General features: G+C 39.2%; 3 protein-coding genes across 8 annotated transcripts in view; 2 read left to right on the plus strand and 1 right to left on the minus strand.

The window, feature by feature from the left end:
* The window catches only part of TBC1D12 (TBC1 domain family member 12), a 35,654-nt gene extending 28,852 nt beyond the window's left edge, over nucleotides 1-6,802 (plus strand). For all 3 annotated transcript variants that reach the window (XM_032445624.1, XM_032445623.1, XM_015867108.2), the window contains 5 exons: nucleotides 133-204; nucleotides 2,002-2,130; nucleotides 2,442-2,551; nucleotides 3,918-4,176; nucleotides 5,078-6,802. In XM_032445624.1, the coding sequence (XP_032301515.1) occupies nucleotides 133-204; nucleotides 2,002-2,130; nucleotides 2,442-2,551; nucleotides 3,918-4,176; nucleotides 5,078-5,146 (639 nt within the window). In that variant the 3' untranslated portion in view covers nucleotides 5,147-6,802. The remainder of the gene's footprint in view (nucleotides 1-132; nucleotides 205-2,001; nucleotides 2,131-2,441; nucleotides 2,552-3,917; nucleotides 4,177-5,077) is intronic.
* A 70-nt stretch (nucleotides 6,803-6,872) lies between these two features.
* Nucleotides 6,873-19,789, plus strand: NOC3L (NOC3 like DNA replication regulator). The gene is made up of 21 exons (XM_015867107.2): nucleotides 6,873-6,966; nucleotides 8,124-8,331; nucleotides 8,741-8,867; nucleotides 10,270-10,427; nucleotides 10,534-10,590; nucleotides 11,240-11,370; nucleotides 12,015-12,176; nucleotides 12,992-13,085; nucleotides 13,286-13,461; nucleotides 13,655-13,783; nucleotides 14,236-14,367; nucleotides 14,611-14,691; nucleotides 15,497-15,597; nucleotides 16,033-16,105; nucleotides 16,177-16,240; nucleotides 16,333-16,404; nucleotides 16,805-16,986; nucleotides 17,162-17,290; nucleotides 17,916-18,013; nucleotides 18,350-18,434; nucleotides 19,280-19,789. Exons 1-21 carry the CDS (start codon nucleotides 6,958-6,960, stop codon nucleotides 19,409-19,411), a joined length of 2,400 nt encoding a protein of 799 aa, XP_015722593.1. The 5' UTR covers nucleotides 6,873-6,957; the 3' UTR covers nucleotides 19,412-19,789.
* A 529-nt stretch (nucleotides 19,790-20,318) lies between these two features.
* The window catches only part of PLCE1 (phospholipase C epsilon 1), a 144,735-nt gene continuing 137,290 nt past the window's right edge, over nucleotides 20,319-27,763 (minus strand). For all 4 annotated transcript variants that reach the window (XM_032445621.1, XM_032445620.1, XM_015867102.2 and 1 more), the window contains 5 exons: nucleotides 27,215-27,424; nucleotides 26,045-26,206; nucleotides 25,669-25,887; nucleotides 25,343-25,556; nucleotides 20,319-24,446 (listed from right to left, as the gene is read on the minus strand). In XM_032445621.1, coding sequence (XP_032301512.1) covers nucleotides 25,377-25,556; nucleotides 25,669-25,887; nucleotides 26,045-26,206; nucleotides 27,215-27,424 — 771 coding nt within the window. In that variant the 3' untranslated portion in view covers nucleotides 20,319-24,446; nucleotides 25,343-25,376. The remainder of the gene's footprint in view (nucleotides 24,447-25,342; nucleotides 25,557-25,668; nucleotides 25,888-26,044; nucleotides 26,207-27,214; nucleotides 27,425-27,763) is intronic.

Below are 27,763 nucleotides of genomic sequence, written 5' to 3' on the forward strand. Positions count from 1 at the left end.
ACTTTTCTCTTTACTAATGCGTAGGGTAAAAACTGGTGTTATTCTTCTATCTTTCTATAATGGCTGGATACCTACCTATATTTATAAACTGGTTTTGAAAAGCTCTTTTTCCCTTCTCTCCTCTTGAATTAGGGTGGTCCCTATCATGATCTTCTGCATAGTGTTTTAGGAGCATATACATGTTATAGACCGGATGTGGGATATGTAAGTATTCTGAAATGTTTATAGTTTAGCAGATGTGCTTAAAATATTTGCCTGTTAGATAAGTAGATTCTCTAAACTTTATGCTACTAGAACCTCAAAACAATTTAAACCTTGTCACTTACTCATTTGATAGTAGTTACGGTGATGGTAATTCTTGTGGTCAATAAAATAGCTAAAAATGTATTGATATGACAGCTGAGAATACTGTTTCGTTCACACAAGGCACTGTTTTTAAATTGCTATGTTCACATGGCATTCTAACTCTGTCAGACTCAGAGTATCTACGAAAAAAACCTGCCAGCAGCTTTCCAGGAAGCGCTCAGCCTGTTCTATCCCAGTGTTGTTCCCACTGCTGCTATTTCCATAGTAATGCCCTATGACTTAGTGGGTCACATCTTTAAAATCCAGCAACTCCACATTGGTTTTCCTACTGAAGGCTAATTTCTCCATTGGAATTTAGTGAGGATAAGATTGTTTGTAGCAAGAACTTAAATATGTTAAAAAAATAATTATGATAAAATAATAAATCTGAACAGTATCAGCCTATGAAGGCAGCTAAGTAACAAAAGCTATTCTTACGTTTTGCCTTGGGGGGATCCTAGGAATGCTTCTCACAAGCTGTAATTGCTTTTGAGCTTAAGAACTTCAGGCTGATCTGTGCAACAGCATGTTATTTAGTCCTGGGTGTGTTTTCCTCTCTGTCAGATATGCTTACTACTCTGCATCAATATCTAGCTGGCTTTTCATGTTTAAATGTTTTTAATTCTGTCATCTGTGAAATCATTTTTGGAGACCATAGTGTTTAAGTGAGATTACAGACTGCGGATTCTGAGACTGCTTTGTTCCAGGGTGGAGTTTTAAAGGGCAAATTAGTAATTTTTCATGAATGGGTCTTTGCTTTCTCCCTAGGAAAAGATAATACAACTGCAGCTACATTAAATGTTTCTGATCACACATTTTTAATGTTAATATGACAGTAAATTCAGTCTTATTTCTGTAGCCATTCATATCACAAAAAATGGAAAGCTGCTGGACTGTTTCTGATGCATATCAATACTTTATTCCCCTACGTGGTTAAAATATTAAGTGCATTTTAAAAATGAGGAGCAGGCAGCATAAATGCCTAGAAACAGCAGAATTATCATAATTGCAGCTGAAATTGGTAAAATTATTTTTAGTAATATTTATTTTTAGTACAATGAATATTCAGATTATCACTTAACAACTACGTGAATGATAGTCTCCACTTACTGCAGACTGAAGTGATTTTTTTATAAGAAAGTAATCACAAAAATGGAAAAATGTAGAGCTAACCACTTGAAAGTAATTTTATGTATGTGAACAAACACTGTTTGGCAATTGGGAAGATGCATATTGACTGTTCTAAAACTGAATTTTGTCTCAATTCCAACGTATCTGCCTGGGTCTAAACTGTCCCATATGTGAGATTTTTCCTCATGTCTGCTTTTCTCACAGCTTAACAATGAACTTAAAGCCAAGTTGTGTCTTGTTTCCAGCCTGTGTGGTTTTCATTTTCTTGCATTCCAGGTTCTGGGAGTTTTCATGATTACAAGTCAAGGAACTTCTATCATGCTTCTGAAACCTGCATCTGAAGAGACATTCATGTTGAAATCTAATTAGCTGCATGTATAGAAGTTATTTATCCTTGATGGTTTTGTTCATCTGGAAATTGTGTGTAATGGTGTTTGATGTACTGCAGGCTGATAAATATTTGCATTTCCAAAGATATACTGAACTTACTCACCTATGTTTGCCTGATGCTTTTCCCACCTGAAGGTACAAGGGATGTCCTTCATTGCTGCTGTGCTCATTCTCAATCTGGAAGAGGCAGATGCTTTCATTGCCTTTGCTAACCTTCTAAACAAGCCATGCCAGCTGGCCTTTTTCCGTGTGGATCACAGCATGGTATGCACACAGTTTTCTGGTTTTGAACCTTAGCATTCTTTTGACTTGGAGCATATTTGACTTGTTGATGACTTCCTGTTGTCCTCTTGGATAACGGAGAACTCTAACCTGTGGTTACAAAAATGAGAATACCAGATACTAATCCATAGAATGTGTTCTCCTGTTTTGACATTTCCTCTAGAAACACTTGTTTTCCTTGTCCTAGGGAGTCATATTGTGCTATATTGAGATCTTCAGGTCTTGGTGGAATTTATTTTATGACTCAGCTTTCTTTTAATGATTGCTTATGAAGTTCTTTACTGTTTCTGCAGATGCTGAAATACTTTGCAGCCTTTGAAGTATTCTTTGAAGAAAATCTTCCCAAATTGTTTCTTCATTTCAAATCATACAGTCTCACTCCAGACATATATTTGATAGACTGGTGAGTTCAGAGAAGAAAGCAAACCTAATGTTGAAGTGCTGGAACGCTTTGTATTTTGCTATAGTTCGGGCTTTTACTCAACTGTCAGATATGAGTCAGTTATGTAAATATAAATAGGGGAGAGGAGGCTACTACATTGTATTTGTTTATGACTGATGGTAAGTGACTCGATAAAATGAACAAAATCAGCTGCTGAAGAAAGTAAGAGAATAGGAATATATTCTTGAAAGTAAAGGGTCAATGGAATACAGCCTGTAGTACAGGAAAGGGTAAACTTGGAAATATGAGTATTTTGAAGTAATGAATATTTGAAAGTACTGAACTGTTTTGTCTGTAATGGAAGCCAGTAATGCAGGCATCTTTCAAGTGTGTGTAGTGCTGCCAGATATTGAATGTTTCTGCCAAAGTGTCTGTAAAGTATCTGTTCATATATCATTATTATATGGGTTAGAATTTTCTAATAGTGTTAATTGAATTAGATAGAATTCAATAATACAAAAATGGCATGTCATCCAAGTACTTGGGGATGAAGAACTTCTGCTGTCATCTGCTGTAGGATGCAGTTTTGCAGTAAGTTGGAAGTCTTAGCAGGAGCTCAGATTATACAATAGCAGCTCTGAGACAGGAGTGTGGTGCAGCCCAGAGGTTATACAAATATGTGTTATGCAAGTAGTGCTGCTGTACTAAGTCCTAGAATACTCTGCTTCAGATTATTTGTGAGAAATGAAGGTTTTACAACGTGCTGCCTAGAGCAGACTGCATTTTCTGCCTGTATATTTCTTAAAATAGACTTCTTAATACTAAACACAATTGGTCGTTATCTTTTAACAGCAAAACACAGACTAGATTTTTTTTTAAATTTTTAACATGATTATAAATTTTAAATACATTGCACTGAAAATTCAGTAACTATATTTGTAGCAGTGGGATGTAGCATTCTACTGAGGTATTTACAGCTTTAGATTTAGTTCAAAATCAAGTGATGAACAGAGCTGTTAGACTGCGTTGTTTAAATAATGGGAAAGGTTAAATTACACTTTTGAGCTTTGTGGCTCAAGTTCATATTTGTATATGTCACCTGTTTGAGTGTAAAGATGTTTGTAACTTCTCTAGCTATAGCTTCTTAAGGGAGGTGGCTTTCAAATAGAGGGTTGCCTGTAGCATGGAAAGAGATTGGTTTTGGAATAGCAATTCTGAATTGAAAATATGTTATAAAAATATAAATATGTGAAATACAGATGAGTAGGAATGCTTGGAGTGATTATCTGCTCTCTTAGCTGACTTAACTGAGATTTAAAGGAGGTGTTGTACTTTAATGTTTCTGAAGTAGCTTAAGTTATAATTCTGCCTTTTTTCTCAATTGCAGGATTTTTACACTCTACAGCAAGTCGTTGCCACTTGATCTGGCCTGTCGTGTCTGGGATGTTTTCTGTAGAGATGGGGAAGAATTTTTGTTTAGGACAGGGCTAGGGATCCTTCGGTTATATGAAGATATTCTCCTACAGATGGACTTTATTCATATAGCACAGTTTCTAACAAAACTTCCAGAAGATATCACATCAGAAAAACTTTTTAGTTGTATTGCAGCTATTCAGATGCAGAATAGTAACAAAAAATGGGCACAGGTGAGTTTGATGTATATGCATATAAAAACACACTCATGTCTGCACATATGTACATGGGGCACTTTTAGTGACTGTGCTACACGCCTGACTTCACAGCAGTTGGTAGCAGCTGTGTCTCATGTTCATGTGACATTTTGTTTTTAGATTTGTCTCTGATGGGAGATGCATCATGGTTGTGTATTCAAATAGAATCTCAGTTTTTGTCATTGAGATGGTTACTTTTTTTCCCTCCTCTTGAAAAGCAAATTCAGCGCTGTATACTAATTTGGGGAGCAATAAAATAGTTGTTAAAGAATCCCTAGCTTTTAGTACAAAATGCTATGGGAAGACAAATGTGTAAACCAAATTCTATTTGAAACTGACTCAGTGTAGTCTAAAGTAAATTGTAATAAGACCCAATTAGATAAAAAGGGAAGAAAAAATCTCTTCAAACAGCTTCATAGTGGGGTCTTTAAAATAATTCTCCACCTTCTGATCCCTGTATGGGAATTCCTCCCAGTTCTGATGGAAAATACCCGTATGACAAATAATTGGAATTGCTGCTGCTGAAACCTACAGCTAAGCACAAGGGTGAAGCAGAAGGTTTGGCAGAAAAACTGGCTTGTGTTCTTGGCTCAACTCCTAATGCCAACTGAGATGTGAGGAATAGCTGGAAAGTAAAAGATGACTTGGGAATTGTTTATGTATCTTCCCATATCCATGAGATCAGTTTTCCCTAATTGTTTTTTATGAGTTTTCCCTAAGATGGTAGAAGAAACCTGTTAGATTTTGTAAGCATGTAGTGGTAACTGACTCTTCCTTTCTAGTGTCTCACTTTAGAAAGTTATTTCCATGCTAATCTTGTTGTGGTTAATTTTTTGTAGGGCTAACTTTTCTATATCTATTAAATCTGTGTTTCCAGGTGTTTGCCTCACTTATGAAGGACAACAAAGAAGGGGACAAGAACCATAGCCCAGCACTGAAAAGCTAATCATTGTAATGTTGAGGTCAATTGAAAATGTGGAAAACCACTTGATGACGAAGGACTTCTCACATCACTTCTATGTGGAAAATCACTGCAGTAAAGTGTGAAAAGTGAGAGGAAAAATGACACAGCGCTCAGCGGAGCAATGAACTGATGAAATCTTCGCCCTTTTGCCAGTATTAGCTTTTTTGATGGGAAGATTTGTTTTCACACAGAATACTAAAACCTGTGAAACTGATAAGTAGGGGAGTTCATATTTAATACTTCAAAAGAATCAGCTCAATGCAATAAACATTTCTAGTCACTTCTGTTGGTACTTTAAACAAAAAAAAAAATTTGAGGCATAACTTTTTTTTACAAATACCACAAAGGCACTTTTTGGGGTGGGGGAATGAGGGAATTGCTAAATCTGGAAGGCTCCAAAACTGCTATCCAAACCAAATGCTTTGGTACAAATATTACCTCCAAAAAGAACCATTTGAAAGTATTGAGGACCAAATAAGGATGTTTGGTATGTTCATGTGCAAGATGGTTACGATTTTGAGGAGGGGTATTGTCTTATCTACTTTTTTTTTTTGTTGTTGTTGTGGTTTTTAAGTTGCAGCTTCATTCTTCAGTCTGGGCAAATGTAATTAACTCAGGAACCATAGAAGTATTGTGCCCAAACCTGTTAGAGCAAAAATCACACAAACTTTAAACAGTGGTAAGACCAGGGCTGTTATTTTCAGACATACGGCTTTCAAACTGAGTGGTGTTAAGCATTTGTTTTGGTGGACTGGTTGTGCAGCTTCTTCAAAATGGGGTGGGTATTCTGTGAAAGGGTTTTGCCACCAGAAGTTTTATTTTGTTGAGCCATTGTTAGCTGAGATACACTAATATGTGACGGTAAACACTACGCGCTGATTAGCTATCTGCAGAATTTGTGTTGGCTTTTAACACTTGAGAGTGATGGAGGCACTTCCAGATTAATGCAGAGTATTTCTTGAAACTCTTCTTAGTGTGCAATACTGAAAGCTGAAAAGCATATGGTTTAGAGATTTTTAATTCTTTAACATCATTTAGCTGTGAGAAATGGGGTCATGCTGTGTGTGTCACAGTGGCTGTTTTCAACACTTTCTATTCTCGAAGATACTGTACAACAACTTCACGTCTCTGGGGGGATGGAAACCTAAAATGGATAGCACTGCAGGTGAGGAGCACTTGCACTCTTTGGTCCATTTTCTTTTGCTAATATTTACTGTAAATAAATTGCATACATGTGGGTTTTTGTAACTGGTCCCTCTGTGGATATCAAGTCCAAATTACCATGATGATGTATTTCTAAGTGCGGGAGGCTCTCGGCTGTCTGGTGTTTGAAGCAGAGTCCACATAATTGGGGTGAAGATTTAGTGTGGTGTAATTACATTGCTATCTGGTTTAAAACTACATATATACTATTCATAACATTACAATTTGAAATCTAAATGTCAGATTTTTTCCTAACTTATGTATTCACTACTTTAATTGGATCCAATTTGTCTTATATATTTTTTTTTGCGTTATCTTGTACAGTTTTCTTACTTTTCAAGTATAAATCTGTATATAACTGTAAATAGGACGAAGCCTTCCTTTAAGACCACTAGTAACGATTCCTGTGTAAATAAAACTTACAGCAGAAATGCAGTTTTGTCTTTCCCGAGTTTATTTTTGTTACAAATCGAACCGCCCTGCTCCCCGCCGGGCCGCCAGGGGGCGCTGTGAGCGCGGCGGAGCGAGCGGAAGGAGCCGGGACGGCTCGGCCCTTCCGCCGCCGGAGCAGCGTGTGTGTGACCGCCGCCATGAAGCCGGTAGGGAGCTGCGGGCTTGGGGCTGTGTTCTCGTGAGGGCTGAGCCGTGCGGGTTTGTCGCTGCTGCTGGAAGCGGCAGAGCTCTGCAGGGCCGCGGTAGAGCAGCGTGAGTGGAGCAGAGCGTGGAAATGGAGGGAGGCCGAGGGAGCGTGCCCTAGTGCGCTGTGTGCTGTGCTGGGAGTGTGTGGGTGCTTTCTGTGGCTAAAATGGGTGTGTGTAGGGTTTGATAACTGTCAAGTTACATCCCAAGCCATTCTAGGATTCTTCTGTTACGTTCAGATAAAGATAAACCCAGGTGTCGGGTCCTGACTTTGGTCACACCAACCCCAGGCAATCCTACAGGAGGTGTGGCTGGAAAGCTGCCTGATGGAAAGGGGCCTTGGTGTGTTGATGGACAGTCAGCTGAATATGAGCCAGCAGTGTGCCCAGGTGGCCAAGAAAGCCAATGGCATCCTGGCTTGTATCAGGAATGGTGTGGTGAGCAGGATTAGGGAAGTCATCTTGCCCCTGTACTCGGCATTGGTGAGGCCTCACCTTGAGTACTGTGTTCAGTTTTGGGCGCCTGAGTACAAAAAGGGCGTGAAGGTGCTGGAGCAGGTCCAGAGAAGGGCAAGAAGGCTTGTAAAGGGCTTGGAGAATATGTCCTGTGAGGAGAGACTGAAGGAACTGGGACTGTTTAGTCTGGAGAAAAGGAGGCTGAGGAGGAGACCTTTAAATACCAGGAAGGTGATTGCAGCAGGAACATGGTTGGTCACTTCACCCTGGTGACAGGTGAAATGGCCTCAAGTTGCATCAGGGGAGGTTTAGGTCGGATATCAGGAAAATCTTCTTTACAGAAAGGGTAGTTAAACACTGGAATGGGCTCCTCACAGAGGTTGTTGAGTCACCATCCCTGGATGTGTTTAAAAACTGTTTGGATGTGGTGCTCAGGGACATGATTTAGTGGAGGGTTGTTAGTTAGGGTAGTATGGACAGGTTGTGGCTGAACTTGATGATCTGTAATGTCTTCTCCAACCTGAGCAATTCTGTGATTCTATGGGTCTAAGTTGTTCAGTGCAGATAGAGATACAAACTGAATGAGATAGCAATGAATGAAACTGAATTTGCTGAAGGGTTTGAACATGTCAGTTACGTGGGATTTTCTCTTTGTTCCCCAGAGAAAAAACACAAAGCGCGTCCCAAGCTTTCGCAAGTTACTGAGAACCAGTAAAATAAAACTTGACAACAAATTAAAGAACAAACAGTACAAGCAGCAGAGTGCTGTTAAGAAGTATCGGAAAGAACAAAAGAAGCTAAGGCAGGCTGTCAGAGATGCTGTCCGTAAAAAACCTTTTCCGCTGGAGGATAACAAGAAGAAACATGTTGGTAAGTGCTTGCTCAGTGATGTTTTTGCATAGAAAAGATACAATTGTTACTAACGTTTTGTTGTTTTACGTTATAAAATATTGTTCCAAAAAAAAGCAGCATTCCATTTACTGTGCACTGTGATAATCGCTGTTCTTGTGTAAAAGAAAGAAAGGGAAGTTATGAAAAGCAAAATGCAGCCATTCTGACTACAGGATCCGACAGCTGGAGGGGTAGAGATGTGTTTGCTCTGATTGTTATTGACTGTCACATTAAAGGGGCCATTTTCTGGGTTAATGTAAACATGTGCTTGAAGGTTTGTGAGATCAAAGTTGAAGTGAGGTGTCTCAGATGTAGGCAGCGTTAGGTTTGTAAGTGTGAGTATGTATGTGTACAGCATCTTAATTTGTGCACATTATCTCTGAAATAGCTGAAAAACACGAGGAGGAAGAGGAAGATGAAGCGCTTCCACTGGACATGATGGATGAAGATGACTTGCAGTTAATGGAAGATCTGGCTCGAAAAGCATCATTTCTAACCAGAGATATTTCTTCTACGTGAGTATTGTGACATCTACTTTTTGTAGTATTTTAGCTTTGTTCGGTTTACGTGTAGTGTGATGCATTTATCAGGAGGTCACTTTCAGTCTGGTGTTTAGTGTTTCCTTACTCTGTTGGTACATTCAGTATTAATGTAGCTCTGCTGCCCTTCATGATACTGTTTCTGCAGTGTTCGTTCCTGTGAGGTCCATGGCTGTGAGACGAGGAGCATTCCTCAAACTGAATAAAACAACAGCCTGTACATGAGGGTCCCAGTCCTGCTTGCTTGCTGGTATAGTCCTTCATGGCAGATCTGTTCAGGGTGAAGTTTTCAGCGGACCAGGGCAGCTGCACATGTAATGGTCAAAGGAGAGAGCAGTCTGGTCTCGGTTAAAGAGAGGCTGTGCTAACATCCTAGTAGTTTCTGTTTTTCATCTCTATATTTTATGTATCTTTTCCAAATTTGTTGAGATTTTGGGACAGAAATTCTGTTTCCAAAGGATGTTTACCTTACAAACTTCATCTGATTTGTTCGTTGTTGTCTTACTTTGAAGGGCCCCAAGGATGTTACTGCTTCATGAATGGGTGCAGCTAGCACTGTGGTTTCCAGATGTCCCAAATGACTCAGACTTGTGCATAACAGCTGTATTTTCTTCATACTCGGCAAACAGTTACAGCTGTTGAGGTCCTGTGCATGTTGAGTAGGATCTGAGCACATAGGAAAGGTTTGATCTACACAGGGACAATGAGGCAGAGTCTGGTGCTGATCTTACAGTGTTTTAGGGTGGCTGTGTGATATAGTATAACTCATACCAGTGGTCTTCCTTGCTGAAGCCTAGTGGTCTCTGAACACATGGTTTTCGGAGTCCATTATAGATCTGTAGTTGAAGTTCTGTCACTTACAAGACCAATAGTAGTGTTCTTAGTAAAAAAGACTGTGCTGCTCCCTTCAAAACGTGATTCATCGTCCCTGGCATTTAGTTTATGAATAAGATGAACAGATAACATACCTTGTAGTTGTGCCTGTACTACAGGAGAGTACAACTTCTAAATTTTTTTTGGTAAATGTTGGATGCATATGTTAAAGCTCATGAGAATGTTTCAATATTCACCAAACAAGTTGGCTGACCTGTTAGGCTAAGTCTCATTTTGTCTTTGCTCATTTAATTTCCTCTAAAAAAGAGATGAGAAGCGCTACTTTGTCTTGAATTCAAAAATCCTGTATAGTTGTGCACTGACATTGTCTCATTGAGCGATGACTGGTGCTATCACAGTGAATACACTCCAGCATTCCACTGCATATGATCACCTGTAACTTATTTTTCTAAGCATGGACACCTGATCCATCTAGTATACTGTCACACGTGGTTCATGTCTAATTAGATGGTTAATTGATCTTGTTTGCCTTGTGTTTTATCAGTGAACCTGTTCACATCAAGAAACGTAAACGTGACAGCGTGATTGAAAAATATGAGAAGATACCAAGACGTGTAAACGCTGAACCAGAGAAAGAGCTCATCCATCTGCTCCCTATCAAAGACAAAAGTGGCATTATTCCCCAAACCATGGAAAAGCCAGGTAAGGCACAGATTTTGCAATCAGAATAGCATCCAAGATGTGTATAGTTTGTTCTTTCACATTTCTCAGTGTTAGTTACGAGTTTGACCCTGCACTGTTTTTGCAGTTCCTGATGTTGCTGATGATGAAGAAGAAGATACAGAAGAAATGGAGGTAACAGAAGGTAATAAAGCATTGTGTTTATTTATTTCTCTTTTTCCAAATCACTGATGGATCTGGGGAGTCCTGTTGCTGTTCCGTATGGATCTTTGTTATTTTAGTGATTCATTTTTTTAGGGTGTTGGTTACCATGTTACTCCCAAAGCATTACAGTGATTTGGAGATTACTTGCTTATATGGTAGGATCCCAGGACCTTGGGGAATGGATTTCCACAGCTGGCTTCAGAATCTCTCTTTCTTTAAGACACAGAAAATGCAAATATACCAACTGTATTTTTGAAAGAAAAAGTGATAGGTGAAAAAGTGGCTGCAAATTGTAAGGCTCCTCAATTTCTTGGCATGGTTGGGGTCATATGTTGCATTTATATGTTATCACTGTGCTCAGGGGAAAATATTTAAAGATTCAAAAAGATTTTTGTTCATTTATTTTTGCAAGTGTAAAATTGTAAAGTGGGAGAGGAATGAAACTGAGTTAATACAATCTCTAGCAGATTTGTTCTTAAAGCTGCTTTAACTGTGAAACTGCACATCATATTGTTGAGTGGGGTTATCTATCATCTGAAGTGCAGTATCTAGAACTGTGGTTTACAGCATGGTGTTTGTTAGTGGCTTCCCCGGTGACTCTCCTCTTTAATTCTTATATGCTGTGCTAGACTTTAATGAAGAACCCCCACCTGTTCTCACTCCTGAGGAAATGGCTGCTCAAAGGAAAATAAAGCTGCAAGAAAGGAAGATGCACATTGCTGCCTTAGCATCTGCCATTCTCTCTGACCCAGAAAACAATGTAGGTAGCATTTATTTAACATGCATGTGTGTGCCTGTGTTGTGCAGCAAGTCAGTAAATTAAGATCTGAAGTGACCAAGTAGTAGCAAAAGCAGAAGAACACATCAGTAAAACAAGGTCAAGTATCAGTATTGCATCGCTCTCCAAGGACTGCAAGCAGTAAAACTGCTGCTGTAGGTTGATGCAAGGGGTTTGAATCCCGTAAAGATCTAAGTGACTGTGTTAGCTCTGTTCAGAAGAAACCTGGCCCTCTGAATAACTGCAGGAATAATATTGCATCTGGTGTTTCCTCTACAAACTACCTTGTTCCTTAAGCATAACCCCTATTTCAGCTCTGCTTTCAGGGTTGTGTATATAAGTTCTCAATGTTCCAGTATGTGCTGGTAATTAGCTATAATTCCAGGTAATTTTAGAATGGTAATGTAGTTTTAACATTCCCAAGATAAAATTTTGATGGGTTATCCAGCATTTCTTGGTTCCTTGTACAATGCTAAGTATAGCTCAGTTAATTGTGTTTTTTTCCCCTAAGTGTTGGGAAATGAGGCACGTTTCTTGTGACAGACTTGCAGAATTGTGTATTGTGCTTGGAAACTGGTTTGGAGGGTGATCTTCAGTTGATTTCATCAGTCTCTTTTCTTAATCAGATTAAAAAGTTGAAGGAGTTGCGTGCCATGCTGATGGAACAGGACCCTAATGTTGCTGTGATCGTTCGAAAGTTGGTTATGGTTTCTCTGATGGAAGTATTCAAAGATATTGCTCCTTCTTACAAAATTCGGCCTCTGACTGAAGCAGAAAAGGCTACCAAGGTGAAACAGAACGTTTCTCTGTAGTTTTCTGAGTTGTTCAGATTTTTTAGATCGTGCTGAATCCTGTTATTTTAACATGAATTTCTGGTTTAGAGCAAACAACAGCAAATACACAGGCACTTAGGGTATTCGTGAAACTGACACTTTTGGAACAGATGTGTTTGATGTGAACCTTAATTCTTGCATAGTTCCTTCAATAAGCAGGTGACATGCTGGTGGTAACGGAGAGAAGTAATAGTATGCTAAATTACTATACCTGAGTGGGTAACTTTCATCATAAACTTTGGAATAAGGGATTGGTTTTTGTCACACTTAGGGAAATGGAAAGAAAGCAAATTAAACACCATTGTCACCTCACTGACACAAATTACTGTGAAGTGCTGAATTTACAGAATAGTTTCTTCTTGCTTTACTTCATCCCTGGAGGTGTTCAGGGGCAACCTGATCTGATGCCTGACTTAGTGGTTGGCAACCTGCTCACAGCAGGGAGATAGGAACTAGGTGATCCCTTCCAACCCCAGCAGTTCTATGATTCTGGAGGTTAATTGTAAGCAGTTTTGTAGGTGCTTTTAGTAGAGCCATAGCTCCATTTCAGTTTAGTCCCTATAAATGAATTAGGCCTAGTTGGGAGAGGTGTTTAGAGCATAAAAAACACGTTAGTATTAAGCAGAAGTACTTTAATACTTTTCTATTAATGCTTGTCTAGAAGGATAAAGTGTCTTAGGTTTCTGATGCATGTTTTAATTTTGGTTTCTTTTTGCACCACAGGCTAATTTTAGTCTCCAATTAATATTTTACTTGTGTGATGTACACAGGTTAAAAAAGAAACTCAGAAACTGAGAGAATTTGAAGAAGGCCTTGTGAGCCAGTATAAATTTTACTTGGAAAATCTGGAACAAACAATTAAAGGTACTTTGAACACTTTTTTTTATAGTAAATGCAAAATTGTTTTCAGGATCACAGCTTGCCTCTGCTGATTCAGTGCAAACCGTACCCATCTTTTATGTAATCAGTACTTCATATAATTGTAGAAGAACAATTTTAGTATGCAACAACTAAAATTGTAACTGCATTTTGAGAGTAATTAATAATAATATTGTTTTTTGCAGATTGGAAACAGAGGAAGTTGAAGAAAAGCAATATTATCTCATTAAAGGCATATAAAGGCCTCGCAGAGATTGCAGTGAAGTGTCTGTGTGAGCTGCTTGTGGCCCTACTGCACTTCAACTTCCACAATAACATTATTGTTCTCATTGTTCCTCTCATGAATGATACATCAAAAACGGTAAGTGATTTTCTGATTGGCAAGAGTTCTCGTTTTGCATGAAAAATAGTTTTTTTTGAGCTTTATTCCATCATCAATATCTTCTGGCCTTTTCCCTATTTTACAAGCTATGAGTGCTTTCTGATTAGTAAATACCATCAGTGTTATCAGTTAGCTGTTGTCATGGAAAAAATTGTTTGAATTCACCTTTCAGATCTCTGACCTTTGCTGTGAAGCAGTTAAGAAACTCTTTAAGCAAGACAAGTTGGGCTTTGCTTCACTTGGTGTAGTTAAAGTCGTTTCTGGCCTTGTAAAGGGCAGAAATTACAACGTTCGACCTGAGGTAAGAGTCTTTCTGTTATACTTCACAATTTTCATCTTTTGATAGTTTAAAAAAAAGTCTGAAAGCTGAAATTAGTGCAGCTGCTGCCTATAGACAAGCAGAATTTCATCACTGTCAGAAGATTAGAGGTGGGCTGTGCCAGAAAGCTAGAAGGAGAGAGAAGGGCAGGGGAAAGAAACTGAGAGCAGAAGAGCAGATCTCAATGGAGACATGAGTTATATCAGGCAGGAAGACTGGAAATGAGAGGCAAATGGAGAGATGGATAAAAATTAACATCGCTGAGGAAGGAACTGTGAGCAGCGATGAATGATACAGATGAGAAGGAACATAAGGAGGGTAAACATAACAATCTGTGAGCAGCAAAGCTCACCAACAAGTATGGAATTCAGGATTTCTTAGCCCCTCCATTCATCTTCTGTTGATCGCCTTTCACTTTATTTATTTTCCCATAGGTGTTAGAAGTTTTTCTTCACTTAAGAATTAAGGAAGTAGAATTAAAAAAAGATGCTGAAGACATTGCACCAAAGAAAAAGTTCATGACTTTCAAAGAGAAAAGAAAACATCTTTCAAGAATGCAAAGAAAGGTAATGATTTGTGCCTTTTGGGTGTTGATAGCATATTCAATCAGTTGTTTCTATTAAGAAGGAAAGCAGTTATGCTCGTTGCCCTATAGCATCACAGGATGACTTAAGCAACTCACCAAGCATGAATTGTTTGTTTGGAAGGTTTGTTCATTGGGTATCTTTGAGATCTGGGTACCCAGACCCACTGGAAACATTTACTCTGCTGGAATGTTTGTTTACTTAAAATCAACTGTGTGTTTTCAGTGGAAGAAAGCAGAAGAGAAGCTGGAAAGAGAACTTTTGGAAGCAGAAGCTTCAGAAAGTAAAGAAAAAAAACTGAAGCTGGTAAGTAATTTAGAAATGATTTTTTGCAAAGTAGCAGCTCCTAATAATTTTGTAACCAAGTGTGTCCCTAACAACCCAAACTGTCAGTATTTCACACCTCTGGATACTGTCAGCAGCAGACATTTTGCCTGTGCGAGAGGTCTCGGTTTTATTAAGTAGAGCCCTTTCAACGTACCCAGGAAAGCCAGCTTAGCTATTGTTATTTCCTTCTGTTGTGTGCACAGAAAGGTATTTAAATACATTGATGAATGTCTTCCCTGTGCCCTATTCCTGTTGCAGGCAGCACTAAATAATGGCTTTTTCCAATTTCACAGTGGCATTCAGGCTTTTAGAGAGGAGTGTGGCTAGCTTGATCTGAGGGGAAGAGAGGTTCAGCTGGGAGAGTGTAGAGGGACAGAATAGGGAGCAGGAAATAGGGACTTGAGCTTTTCAGCATAAGAAGAGCAGAAATGGCAGTGATGGCAGTGCCAGGACTGATCTGGACAGCCTAAATGCAAGCTTGGGCAGAGAGGTGTGACAGCTGGACTGGCAGTGAAGCTTTTTCTGCTTGCCTCTCTTTGGAAGGAGGCAAGGAAAATGTGCTCCACTCTTTTCTGATGATCCTGTCATGTCCTTTACCTCACCCAGTTCCAGTGTGCTGTCACTGATGTTGGCACTTAAAAAAGTATTAATATAATTTAATGCTATGGTACAACATAGCAATATTACAGTACTGGTACTGGGCACATTTTTAATGGAGCTTTAAGTGAACAAGAAATGTCTGCTTTCCATGCTTACCTATTTTACTTTGTTTTCTTCCCATCAGCACACAGAGACCTTGAATATTGTATTCTTAACATACTTCAGAATCTTGAAGAGAGCTCAGAAGTCTCCGCTTTTGCCGGCTGTGCTGGAAGGTCTTGCAAAGTAAGAACATGATTGACCTTCTTTAGTGTGTATCAAAACAGGCATAAACTGCTGAAAGACTGTGTGACTCTTGTTGGCAAGAAGACTGACAAATATGTTGAAATTCTACTATTTCTATGTTGAGATACTTGGCTGCTTCTGCAAACATTTCAGTTTAATGTGAAATTGCCGCAACAGCATCAGTATGATGAATACCCAGCAGATGTAATGTGACTGTGTTAGTTTGTCTGATCGCTTCCTGAAGAACCTGAGCACATCTGTAGTGCTATAGTGAAACTGAGAACTATCAGCTGGGGGCTGAATTCTCTGTGAATGGGAGGATAAGAGATGCTGGGCACTCGATTTAGCACTGCTTTAAGGTCTGTGTTTCGCTAAGTCAGAATGCTTTGAGCTAAATTTGCAGGGGATGTTTATAGCTTATCTCTTTGATTCAAGGTTTGCCCACCTCATAAATGTGGAATTCTTTGATGACCTGTTGATTGTTCTTCATTCTCTCATCGCTTCTGATGTAAGTAGAGCTTAATTGTGGAATTTTCTTAAAATGAACTTTTGGGTACTCAATCAGTTTTGTATTTACAGGACTTAAGCTATCGGGAGAGTCTTCACTGCATTCTCAGTGCTTTTCAAATACTCTCTGGACAAGGTGAGAAATCTTTAAATAAAAACAACAAACACCTGAAGTGTAGTAGCATTTTATTAACATAATCACAAATAAATACACTTATTCCTTTATAGGTGATGTTCTTAATATTGATCCAATGAAATTTTACACGCATCTTTATAAGACGCTGTTCAGCCTACATGCAGGTAAGTCCAGATTCTTATTTTCAGTGTCTAATTAGATCACGTTTATTCTGCATGTTTGGTATGACAGCCTTAATACAATGTTAGCAAACAACTTATTTTTAACAAATTTTAAAAGACAAGTCCACGTAGAGTTAAAATACATACTTCTGATTTTAGAATTTTTGATGACTGTTTTCTTAGAGAGGAATACAGAAGCAGCAGTATGGTTTCTTCTGTTCAAAGTTGGACTGTCTTTAACAAAAAGTGTTGAATGGTTATGCCTGGGTCTCATTAGTGCTGTGTTTGATCCTTTTGGGCTTTCATGTTATTTCTCAGGTTTCGGTGCACAGTCAGTAGCAGAATATTTAATTTATGTTCCTGGTCATATGATTTACTCTTTGTATGAAACTTTGCTTTTGAGGTGGTACCAATGATGACATAGGGATTGTGCTCCAGTGCCTGGATGTCATGCTTGCCAAGCGGAGAAAGCAAGTTTCCCAGCAGCGAGCTCTTGCTTTCATGAAGAGGCTTTCCACTCTTGCTCTTCATGTTCTTCCGCACTCCAGCATTGGGATCTTGGCAACAAACAGGATATTAATGCAAGTAAGTTTTACTTGTTGGACTTTTTAGCTTACTGATTAAAGCGCTGAAGTGTTTTAAGCAAGAGCATATCCTTAAATGCATCTAAGGTGGAATATCATTAATTGATTCTTGGACTTAACTGTGTTGTAATTGGATGTATATTATAAGCAGCTGAGCCTTTTTCTTTGTGTTGTAGACATTCCCAAAGATGGATCTCTTACTAGACAACGAATCTCAAGGCAGTGGAGTTTATCTTCCAGAACTAGACGAACCAGAGCACTGCAATGCACAGAACACAGCTCTATGGGAGCTGCATTTGCTGCAGGTTAGTGAGTAGCTGATAAGTTTAGGAAGATGAGCAGTAAATAACTACTATCAAATACAGAACAGAGTTCTTCAGGCTTATCAGTCAAGTGTGGCCCACATGAGCTGAACCTGTTCCCAATGCAGAGAAACAACAGCATGTTGGTGTAGGGAGGAACAAACTAAAGAGGGTGATACATACTACTTATGAGAGTACCAATCTGAGTCTTATTGCAGGCTGCCTAATAAGATTCCTTTTGAAGCGCTTTCAATCTGTTAAAATCCCAGGTGGTCTAGTGCTTCTGCAGGGAGCAGCTTACACCTCAGTCCGTCATTCCAGGCAGCGTTTATGGTTTGGGGCTTGCAGAGGATTTCCTCTGCCCTTTTTCTTGTCTTCTGGGAGAATGAGTTAAGTTAACTGCAGAGGATTTTTCTCTCAGCATAACAGCTTCAAGTGAATAAATATAGGACTAGCTGCTCTCATTCACTTAACCTTAGAAACTGATTATGACAGTGCTCATTTTTTCTGTTTAAATCAGAAGCAGATCTTTACATCTTACTGGAATCAAAATAAATGGGAGAATCCATGGGTAAATACAGTACCATTATCTCTCACACACTTGCCTTTTTTCCTTCCTTTCTTACAGAGACACTATCATCCAACAGTGCAAAAATTTGCAGCTCACCTTGCTGTTGGAGCTCCAGCTGAAGGATCAGGAGCTCTTTCACTTGATTTGAGCAAAAGGTGAACTATACAAGGGACCTGTTTTTAAAAATAGTATACTAGCAAAATAGCAGTTGTTCCTACTGTGTTAAAGGAATAGCTAAAAATAATTACTGTAACATCATCTTCTTTCTTCTCCATCTGAGTATTTAGACATGTATCACTGGCTTTTACTAGCCCTGTTTCATAGATGCAGTCTTTTTTAGTTGATGTTCATTACTCTGGAGTTAACTTAAGACATGCTGGGTGGGTGTGAATGGTGTTGGGGGGATAGGCTGTTCTTGCTTTGGAGGTATATTATTTTGAAGTGTATCTAATGACTGTTTTCTTTCACTGTAAAAACTGCTTTTGCTATAGGCCTGCTACAGAACTTTTTGAGGCATACAATATGAAAGGAATGACCTTCAATCCTCCTGTTCCATCAGTAACACCCAGACGAAAGGTAACTTCATGTCCTTTTATGACCGTGAGATGTACCAGTTTAAGCTTTATTTGTTATGTGCAGATATTACCACACACTTTGGCTTTCTGCTTTGTGTACTTTCTCAGTTAGATATTTTTTAACTGATGTAAGGTAGCACTGACTTACAACAGAAGGAAGAAATGCTGTATATTTCCTCTCCCATAGCATCAGTTAACACAGAGTCATAGAATGGCCTGGGTTGAAAAGGATCACAATGATCATCCAGTTTCAACCCCCTGCTACATGCAGGGTTGCCAACCACCAGACCAGGCTGCCCAGAGCCACATCCAGCCTGGCCTTGAATGCCTCCAGGGATGGGGCATCCACAGCCTCCTTGGGCAACCTGTTCCATCACCACCCTCTGAAAAATTTCCTCCTAATATCTAACATAAACCTCCCCTGTCTCAGTTTAAGACCATTCCCCACTGTCCTATCGCTAACCACCCTTGTAAACTGCTTGCATTATTGCCTTCACTTGTCCTTGGATCTGAGCTGCTTAGTTTATTTTTTTTTTAAGAAAGTGTGTGGAACAGGAAGCAGTGTGTAAGCTCCTTCAGAACTGGAAGCTGTGGCTACGTATAAAAGGTATTCTTCTAGAGAACAGTTTAAAAGCAAAAAAAAAAATCATCACCAAAACTGTGATCATCTGAGGCATGATGGACATTTGACTTCCAAGTGAAACTTACTGGCAGTTGGATTTCAGTGAGCTGACAGTTCTGTAGGTCAGGTCTAGGAGATGGCCAGGGTCTTGGGAGAGAAAAAGGACTGCTAATTAAAGATAGTGGACTTGTTTATTAATACAACTAATATTCTGTTATTTTCAGGACACATTTTCACACATGGATTCATTTCTAAATCAGGAGCTGAATGAACAGCTTCAGCAACACGCGAGCAAGACTGTTAGTCACAAAACCTTGGATTTTGCTAAACACTTAAAGGAATCATCTTTGTCCTAAATGGATCTGTCAGTTATGTTCAGGCGGCTTCTTAATTATGGACAAAGATTGTCTGGAAGAAATTTCCACTCATCATTAAAGGAATGCAAGTAGGCTTTTGTTTGAATATAGAAGCACTCAATGAACAGAACAGAAGCTTTTCACACAGGTACAAGGCCATCCTAGCCAGTGTTCTCAGGGCTTGGGATCTGCAATGTTCGGTCACATCAGTAATGTAAAAAGATATAAACCAAGGTCAGTTTAAAATTGCCTGAAGCAGTGCGTTATAGTACTTTTGTTTATATAGCTTCTAATTTTTTGTAACAGAATATACATATACGTGATTTTGAGGAAACACCAGGTTATGTTGATATATGAATAAATATTCTGGAAATACTACTTTGGTATTGAAGCCTTTGATGTTCAGGATACCTCCAGCTTTGGAATATGTATTAATTTCCATGATTTTAAATTTTTCTTCTGATGACTCCAAACTGTATATTATGTTTTGAGTTGATTTTTTGCTTTTGCCGTGCATTTATTCTGTTACAATAAGACCGTGGCATTTATTAGCAAATTAAGATTACTGAGTTCCATTTCTGAACTATCCTCATAGTTGACAGCTCTACAATGTCTTCTATAAACCATCACAGTGAAGAATACAGGAGGAACTCAAGGTAAGAATTTAAAATCTTGATTTTTTTTCTCCCCATCCCCCAAATATCAGCTATTGTCTGGTTATTTCAGAATCCATTTGTCCATTGTGTACATGATACTGCTGGTAACCTGTGTTTTTGGCTGCTTAGGTTGCCATTCCCATAGCTTTTCATTACTTGCTAACTGACAGCAAAAGTGCACGTGGCGTAAATTCCAAAGAATTCCAAGAGTGCCATCAGCCTTTGTCAGGTCAGGAAAGCAAGAGGAAAGAGTCAACATCTTAAACCATTTATTTTTTTACAACATGTACAAATACAAATTTATTCTTCAAGTCAGGAAAGAGGAAATAGCCGAGGTGGAAAGCTGCTTTTAGAATTGTTCATTTTACATAGTTTACAAACAATCTACCAACTGGCACGTAGTGACACTGCACTGTCAGAATGCTGTGACATGCATTAGGAGGCAGAGGAAGGTGAGTGTGCAGCTAATAAGTCAGTCATTCTGAATACTCTGTGCAAGTATTGGAGCAAAATCTATTCATTTTTATTTATTTTTGTTTAATTTGCTAACCCTGCCAAAAATCTATTACCATTGCAGTTACAAAATATCTACGATGTAATGAAAAATCTCCACCATTGTTACATTTAGTGGGATACCCTAAAAGTAAACTGAGTTTTGTAGCTGTTTACTAAGAGCCAGTGATTAAAAAACAAATGTTAGCTGAAGCTTGGCAGCATTTAGAGAGCGAGAGCAGAAGGGAGAGAGTTCTGTTTCAGAAGCTGCAGACTCAGCCTTTCACCGAACTGGAAAGCCACTGGCAAGTTCTTTTTTTAAAGACAAATATTTCCTGAATATTTTCAGGAACACATTCCCATAAATTACTAGTTGAAGTCTTTAATTAATTCCTAGAAGCATACGATTTCTGGAAGCAAACCACTTCGAAAAGATGGCTATTGAGATACTTTGTCTAGTAAAACTCTGTAGTATCAGTAAAAATAGGTGATGCTTAGGATTTAAAAATTGTAACTATACTATGTAAAAATTGTACAGTATTTTGCTTCTTCGCTTAGGTTGGTATTTGTAAGAAGTAAGCAGGAAACCCTTCAGCCCATAGGAATTACCACCCCAGTCCTGAAAACTGAGCAGTACCATAGTGAGCCCAGGATCCCTGGTAGCCCGAGTGTTGTCCTGTCCAGTCACAGCGCTGCCAACAGCCCTGCAAACAGCAAATGTTTTGCAAGGAAAATCAAATATAAGATATTGGTATAAAAGTACAGTGGTTTAAAAAAATAAAAAACAAAACAAAAAAAAACCAAACAAACAAACAAAAAAAAACCACAAAAAACTTGAATAAAATACTCCCATATGGCCAAGAGGTAACTGAGCCATGAGGGTTTTTACCTGTAAACTCATCAGAATGGGGCCTGCTACTACTCAGAGTGCTTTTTTTCTGGAAGGTGTTGCTTATTTACATTCCTTTCTTTCAGACTTTATCCTGGAAGCTGCTTCCTGTAAATAATTTGTAACATGAAAATGAATATATTTTCCTAATTGAAGCCATACCCAGCCAAAAGCGCAGAAAGGGAGAAAGCTGTTTTGTCAGACTGTGGGGGAAGTATTCCTGCAGAAAGAAAGTGATCTGTGGATAAGTCACAGAAATTTTCCTGGTAGAGTTAATAACTGTCCACACAAACTGTATTTAACTGAGATTTCTTAAAACATAACAAAAACCCAAACCTCTTTAATGCTTTAAGTGGTGGCAGATTTTCATTAGTGGGATATTTGAAATGAACACAAGTAGAAGGGAACTCTCTTGCTTTTTACCTGCACCAAACAGGAACTGCATTTCACTGGCAAAAAAACCCTCACTCTGACACTTGGCACTAACCAGAGCCTTACTGTAACTTGAGATTGTGATATTTGTGCCTTAATGAAAGTACTGGAACATTATAATTAGCCTGACAAAATTCTAGATAAATATTTTCCTGTTCCGTTTTACTGTGACAAACAGAAGAAAAAGCAGTTTTAGACCTTGACTGATAAGGAAGATACTTACATTAATCAACTTTTCTAACAACTGGAGAGTTATTGTATTAGCAGAAGAAGTACCTTACAGCTATTCCTAAGGTAAGTAAGTTCCACTAGACTCTGAGCCAGTGGTGGAGCTGCATTACACTTTGTGACACTGCTGCTGATGCCTATGAATTTTACAAGATTTATTTTTTCAACTTAACTTAAATCTATGTGAAAGAAAACCATTACTGGCTGATGAAATGGGTGTAAGGGTTTTCTATGTTGGAGTGAGCATGGTGCTGAGGGTGATGTTAAGAATTCCATTTTCAGTACTGCTGAATTTTTTTTAAAGTCAAATAATTAAGGATTAACTCTACAGGAAAATGGTTTTTATTTCTAAAGATGTCCCAAAGCACTGGAAGAAAAATATCAGTGCGATGAAACTGCCGTTGTGTTAAAATAACAGAATAAGACTAGCATTTAAGAACCTGCCTTAGTTGAATTGTGCAGTAGGTTGATGCATTTCCCAGTAATTCCAAAGTATTCCATAGCAAATTAATTATGCTTAGTAAACTTTTGTTTTGTATCAGTACTCAAGATAAGCACTGGGAGGTGCACAGCCTCAGGGAGGGGATATAAGACCAGGTCTGGTGTTTCTTTTCCTGACAGTTGGGAATGACCTCAAGGGGGCATGTTCTGCCTTGTTGGTGGCTGACAGCTATTCTCAGTAATGCATGGTAAAAGAAACTGGTAGGAGATTGTTGCTTCTACCTGCTTATTTATACATCAAAGCATGAGCCGGATTTCGTTTGGTTTATTCTCTAATTACTGGGGGAGGAAGGAGGTCCATAATCTACAGGGAGCAGACTTTCTTTCCCTCTCATACTTACAGTACCAAAAGTACACATCCTTGTTGTAGCTGCAGTGCTGTTCTATTCTTTGCCTGATGCAGACTTGCTTAGGAGCAGCAGCAGTTTGTGTTTGAACGCTAAAGTTGGCGTTCAGTCTGTGACTGCAAGAATCAGTCCCTGTAGTATGGATTCTCACTTGAGTCAGGCAGATAACTGTGGCTCAGGGAGTGCTCCAGGGAGCCCAAATGTGCACAGGGCCACTTACTTACCACACATATGCTTTGCATGGGAAATAGAAGGGATGGGGTGGTTTCAGCAATTGTTTTATTTGTTCCCCTGTAAGTTGGTATATATAGGTTAATCAACTAACTAAAAACATTAATAAGCCCCCATAGAGTTAAAAAAAAAAAAAAAGGACAACCATAATATCTTAAATATCAAAAGATGAATTCAGCAAACATCAGACTTTAAACAGTGTTTCTGTGTAAACAGTGTCAAGCATTGTAGCATTAGAAAGAGTGTTGATGCTCTCTGGGTTTAAAAAGTGGAAAAAAACCCAACAGCTGCAGACATTTCCATACAATTGTGAAGCATTAACTACATTTGTCAGTAATCTGAGTTTGGTCAGTTTGGGGTGTCAGACTTCTTGTGCTGAAAAGAAACAAGCAGGAAAGTTCAAACATCTTTTTCTCCTCTAAATCCAGAGGGAGGTGAAAGTTTTGCAGTTTCTAAAAAGTCGTATATGATAAATATATTACACAATGACACATACTTTGGAACATGATAATAAATATTCTTTAAACACAAGCCTGGAAAACTAGACTTTATAAGACGATAATGCTGTTCCTTGTCAAAGTATCGCTACCACTTAGGTGTATTTAACTATTGTACAATATTTTGTTAAAGCAGATAAACCATAAATAACTTGAGCAATTTGTGTATATTCACCAAAGTTAAGCTGATAAGCCAAGGAAGTTACAGTATATTTAAATCTCTTTACAGTCACTAAACACAGTGTTCAACAGGAATCGTTATGTAAAAGTGCATTATTTTAATATAATACACATAAAAGAACACTCTGGTTCTCTGCCTTTGGTTTCCCTTAAGGCAATTAGCTAAAATCTGTTGTTTAAAAAGGAGGCGGGGTGGTAACATGTTTGCTTACAACATACGGTCCAGGAAAAATTCTTCATCTGCCTGTCAAGACTTTGCAGAAGTGAAGATACAGGGGAAGAGGGGACTCTTCGGGCTGCTGACAGGCAGCTCTCCCAGTCTGCCATCCCAGATTCTGGATGTTAATCCAGCAGCACTGCTTGGTTAAGCATTAAAAGCACAGACCAAACAATTGCCAACCAGTTCAGACCTCAGCAGATTCCTTCAAGGGCACTGGAGAGAAGGGTTCAGTGTTGTAGATTCCAGTTTGCGGAATAAATGAAAGAACAAATGCTGTAGAGGAGGGAATGTGACTGGGATTTTTCCACAATCTACTTCGTTGCGCTTGAATTCTGTGGATAATTTGGTATTGCCTTTGTCGCCTAGAAAGAAGACATCCCATGTGTTCGTTCAGATCTGAAATACTTTGCAAATGATGATATTGTTTTAATTCTGTTTCTTAGTACATTGCTTTAGCGCCGGTATGACACTACGTGTCAAATAATGCTTTAATAGTGTAGTAAGTGAAAAGGAATTGCAATCTCCTTAAATTCACTGTATGTGAAGTGGGATTATCAACGCTGAAAAGATTTATTCTTCGTTTACAGTGAGCTGTAGCTTCTCAGATGACAGCTCAGTGCTGTAGTAGCACTATGCAAATGTCTGCGTAGTGTAAGTGAGTGGGCAGTTAGATGGACTGGCCTTATATAAAGGGTACTGCTGCATTTCAGTTGTTATTTTAAATCAAGCAAGGAGAAATTGAAGAGCTACAGAAGGGACAGTAAAAATGTTTAAACATTTCTGGCAGAAATTCCACAGAGAGTGACAGTGCCTCTATAAACTTGTTGTTAAAAAGGAGATAGTCAATCCCAATGATTTTATTAAATGCATGCAATGTAACGTTTAGTAATAAAAGCTCTACTGGATGCCTTGTTTACTCAGTCCCACAGCAGAAGGCTATAACAGGACAGTGACAATGGAGCAATTGCCCAATGAGCATGTGCACTGTGAGATCTACCAGCATGCAGCATTCCTCTTTTGTTTCATAAACGGGTAAAAAAAGGTGAGTGAAACTCCACGCCATTCTGATTCGTTGCAGTAATGCCCTCATAAATAGCTGGAGATCTCACCCATCTTTCTGGGGCTACACGCAACAACATTTAAGGCTTTTATGGATCTGTCAGTCCCTTACAACACTTTAAGCAACACTAACGGTGAAAAGATACTCTGTAACGTATGTGTTACATTGATTCTAATGCTGAGCCATGGTATCTCATACCTCATGCAGACTGTGCTGGAGGCACTGGTGGTGACTATTCCATAACGTCACTGTAAGTCAAGCTGCACACAGGCCTGTCATCCTTAGTTTGTGGGCTGTCGGGCAGGACTTGCAGGGGTGGAGAAATGAAGCCCCGGTACTGCTTGCTTGACTTGGTCAGCTTCTTGAGTTCACTGGTAAAGGAAATGCCTTTTCTTTTGTCATCTCGTGCTGCCTGTAGAACAGAACAGAACTCAGAAATGGGTTTAACAGGCTGTGGAATACAGAATATAAGATGAAAACATCCAACATTTTTCTAAGCAAAAGCAAAGTGTTCCCTCCTTTACCTGAACCTGTTCTTTGAGTTTAAGGATAAATTTTCCCGCTCCCTTCCACTTGCTTTGTGCTTGAAACACACACTCTTGATCAGAGAGAATCCTCTGAGACGGTTTAGATGTTGAGGACTTCTTGTTTGTTGGCTCTTTTGTCACCTCTTCCAGGAGGACATAATCGCTCGGATTTGGATTGCTCAGAATACTGTAGGAGTACTTGGCTTTGCAAAGAGTCTGTATAAGAGCAGAAAAAAGACCAAAAAAAGGCATCACTTCAGATTCAGGTTACCAGGCAGATCCCTCAGCTGAGCACACAGCTTTCCTACCCTGTATAAAAGCAGCTTCCACCCCACACTCACAGACCCACGTGTGGAAGCAGCACGCTGCTCACCTGCTGGATGACATCCTGCGCGGTGCTGAAGCGCGGTGCCTTGATGACAGTGCGTGGTTGTTCGGGGGAGACATCGTGTACCTGAACGAAGAAACTGTCATCCTCCGAGGTGATGGCTGCGTCTTCCTTTGCTTCTTGAAAGACGTTTCTCTCATTTAAATTCTGAAGAAAAGAGAGCCAGATTCAGCTACTGCAGAGTGCAACTCAAAGGGGTGGTCATAGAAAGTTTTCATCCCTTGAAAATCAGACACTGTCATGGCCCTGTTTCATCAAATGCAATTGCTCCGCATAAAACAGTTTTGACAAGCCAATATTGCTTACAGCGTATATACCCGTGTTTCTAAAATCAGTGTATTTATAATACCTTTCCATTTACAGCTCATGCTGTGCTGTACAGAGCAGCACAGGGCAAAGCCACAGCATTGCTTCCATCCACACTAAGGCAGATTTTCACCTGTGTTTCCCAAAGGAACGCAGCTCAGCAGTGACACGTTTGTGGTCGCACACACTGACAAAGTGCTGCGGTCAGCTGAATGAAGGAGGCTGCTAATTGCACAAATACTTGTTACCTTGGCTCCAAATATTAGAAACAAAAACAAAATACTGACTTGTGTAATATAAAACACTACCATATGTGCCCAGTGTTTAAACTAAGGAAATCACTGCATCTTTCTACTTTAAATTAAAAGACATGAAGTATCTCATTATCTCAGGCTACCTTGAAAATGTCATCATCCTTCAAGGTTTTTAAAGTTCTTTAGAAGCAAAATCCTTTCTATTATTTTTCAGAACAACAAGAAAAGCTGCTGATATATAAACTGATTGGTGATTGTAGTCTGGAATTCTGTTACCTACAATCCTTTGGTATGAACCGTCTTCCTTTATATTCATTTCTTATCATGTCAAAATCTCACCTTAAATTAGAACTACAATCAGTCAAAACAGTAAGCCAGTGGTAGTGGAGTTTGGGTCACAGAGCTGCTATTAGCGTTGCACAGGTGTGCATACTGACAAGTGCATGGAGTCTCACTGTGCTTGCACAGAGCTACACTTCATTTTCAGTGTCATTGCTTGCCAAGTAGAGAAACAAATACTGCATCCTTTTGTTTCCTGCTCCAAGGCCATTTTTAGCTACCTTTGTAAATAACAGTTTATCTAAAACAGACTTACTTCCTCTCGGGTTTTAAAGATGATTCTTCCAACATATCCTTCTTCTGGGAACCAACTGTTCAAGAGCTGCACAAGCCCTTCTTCAGGACCAATTACTCTCTGGAATGGTGGTTTTCTGCATTCACTCTTTTCCTTAGATAAAAAACTTTTCTCTTCCATCAGAAAATAGTCTGTAGCACATGACTCAGTGCCTTTTGTGGTCTCCAAGAGCTGAAACAGACCGCAATAAACACACAGCAATTAGAACGCTAAATATAAACACTACATAATTAGTAGCTATAAATGAATATGAATGAAGAAACTTTTAAGAATCAGTAACTATTCCAATAGTGTGGGCATGGTTTCCGCTGCGTTCTTCCTTATGCAGTTATTTCATGCCAGGGTAATGCACTGTTCTCCTCAGGCCTGCCAGGCAGCTCAGCTATTCCAGACAAGGCCGCCCTGTTTCAGCTCATTTCTGTCCTGTTGGGCAGGCCAGACAACAAGTGCATCCCAGGACAGCGCGGTCCTTCCCTACTGCTGGGATAACAGCCCCTCTAACCTCTTTTT

Source organism: Coturnix japonica, chromosome 6 (assembly GCF_001577835.2).
Source record: "Coturnix japonica isolate 7356 chromosome 6, Coturnix japonica 2.1, whole genome shotgun sequence".
NCBI lineage: Eukaryota > Metazoa > Chordata > Aves > Galliformes > Phasianidae > Coturnix > Coturnix japonica.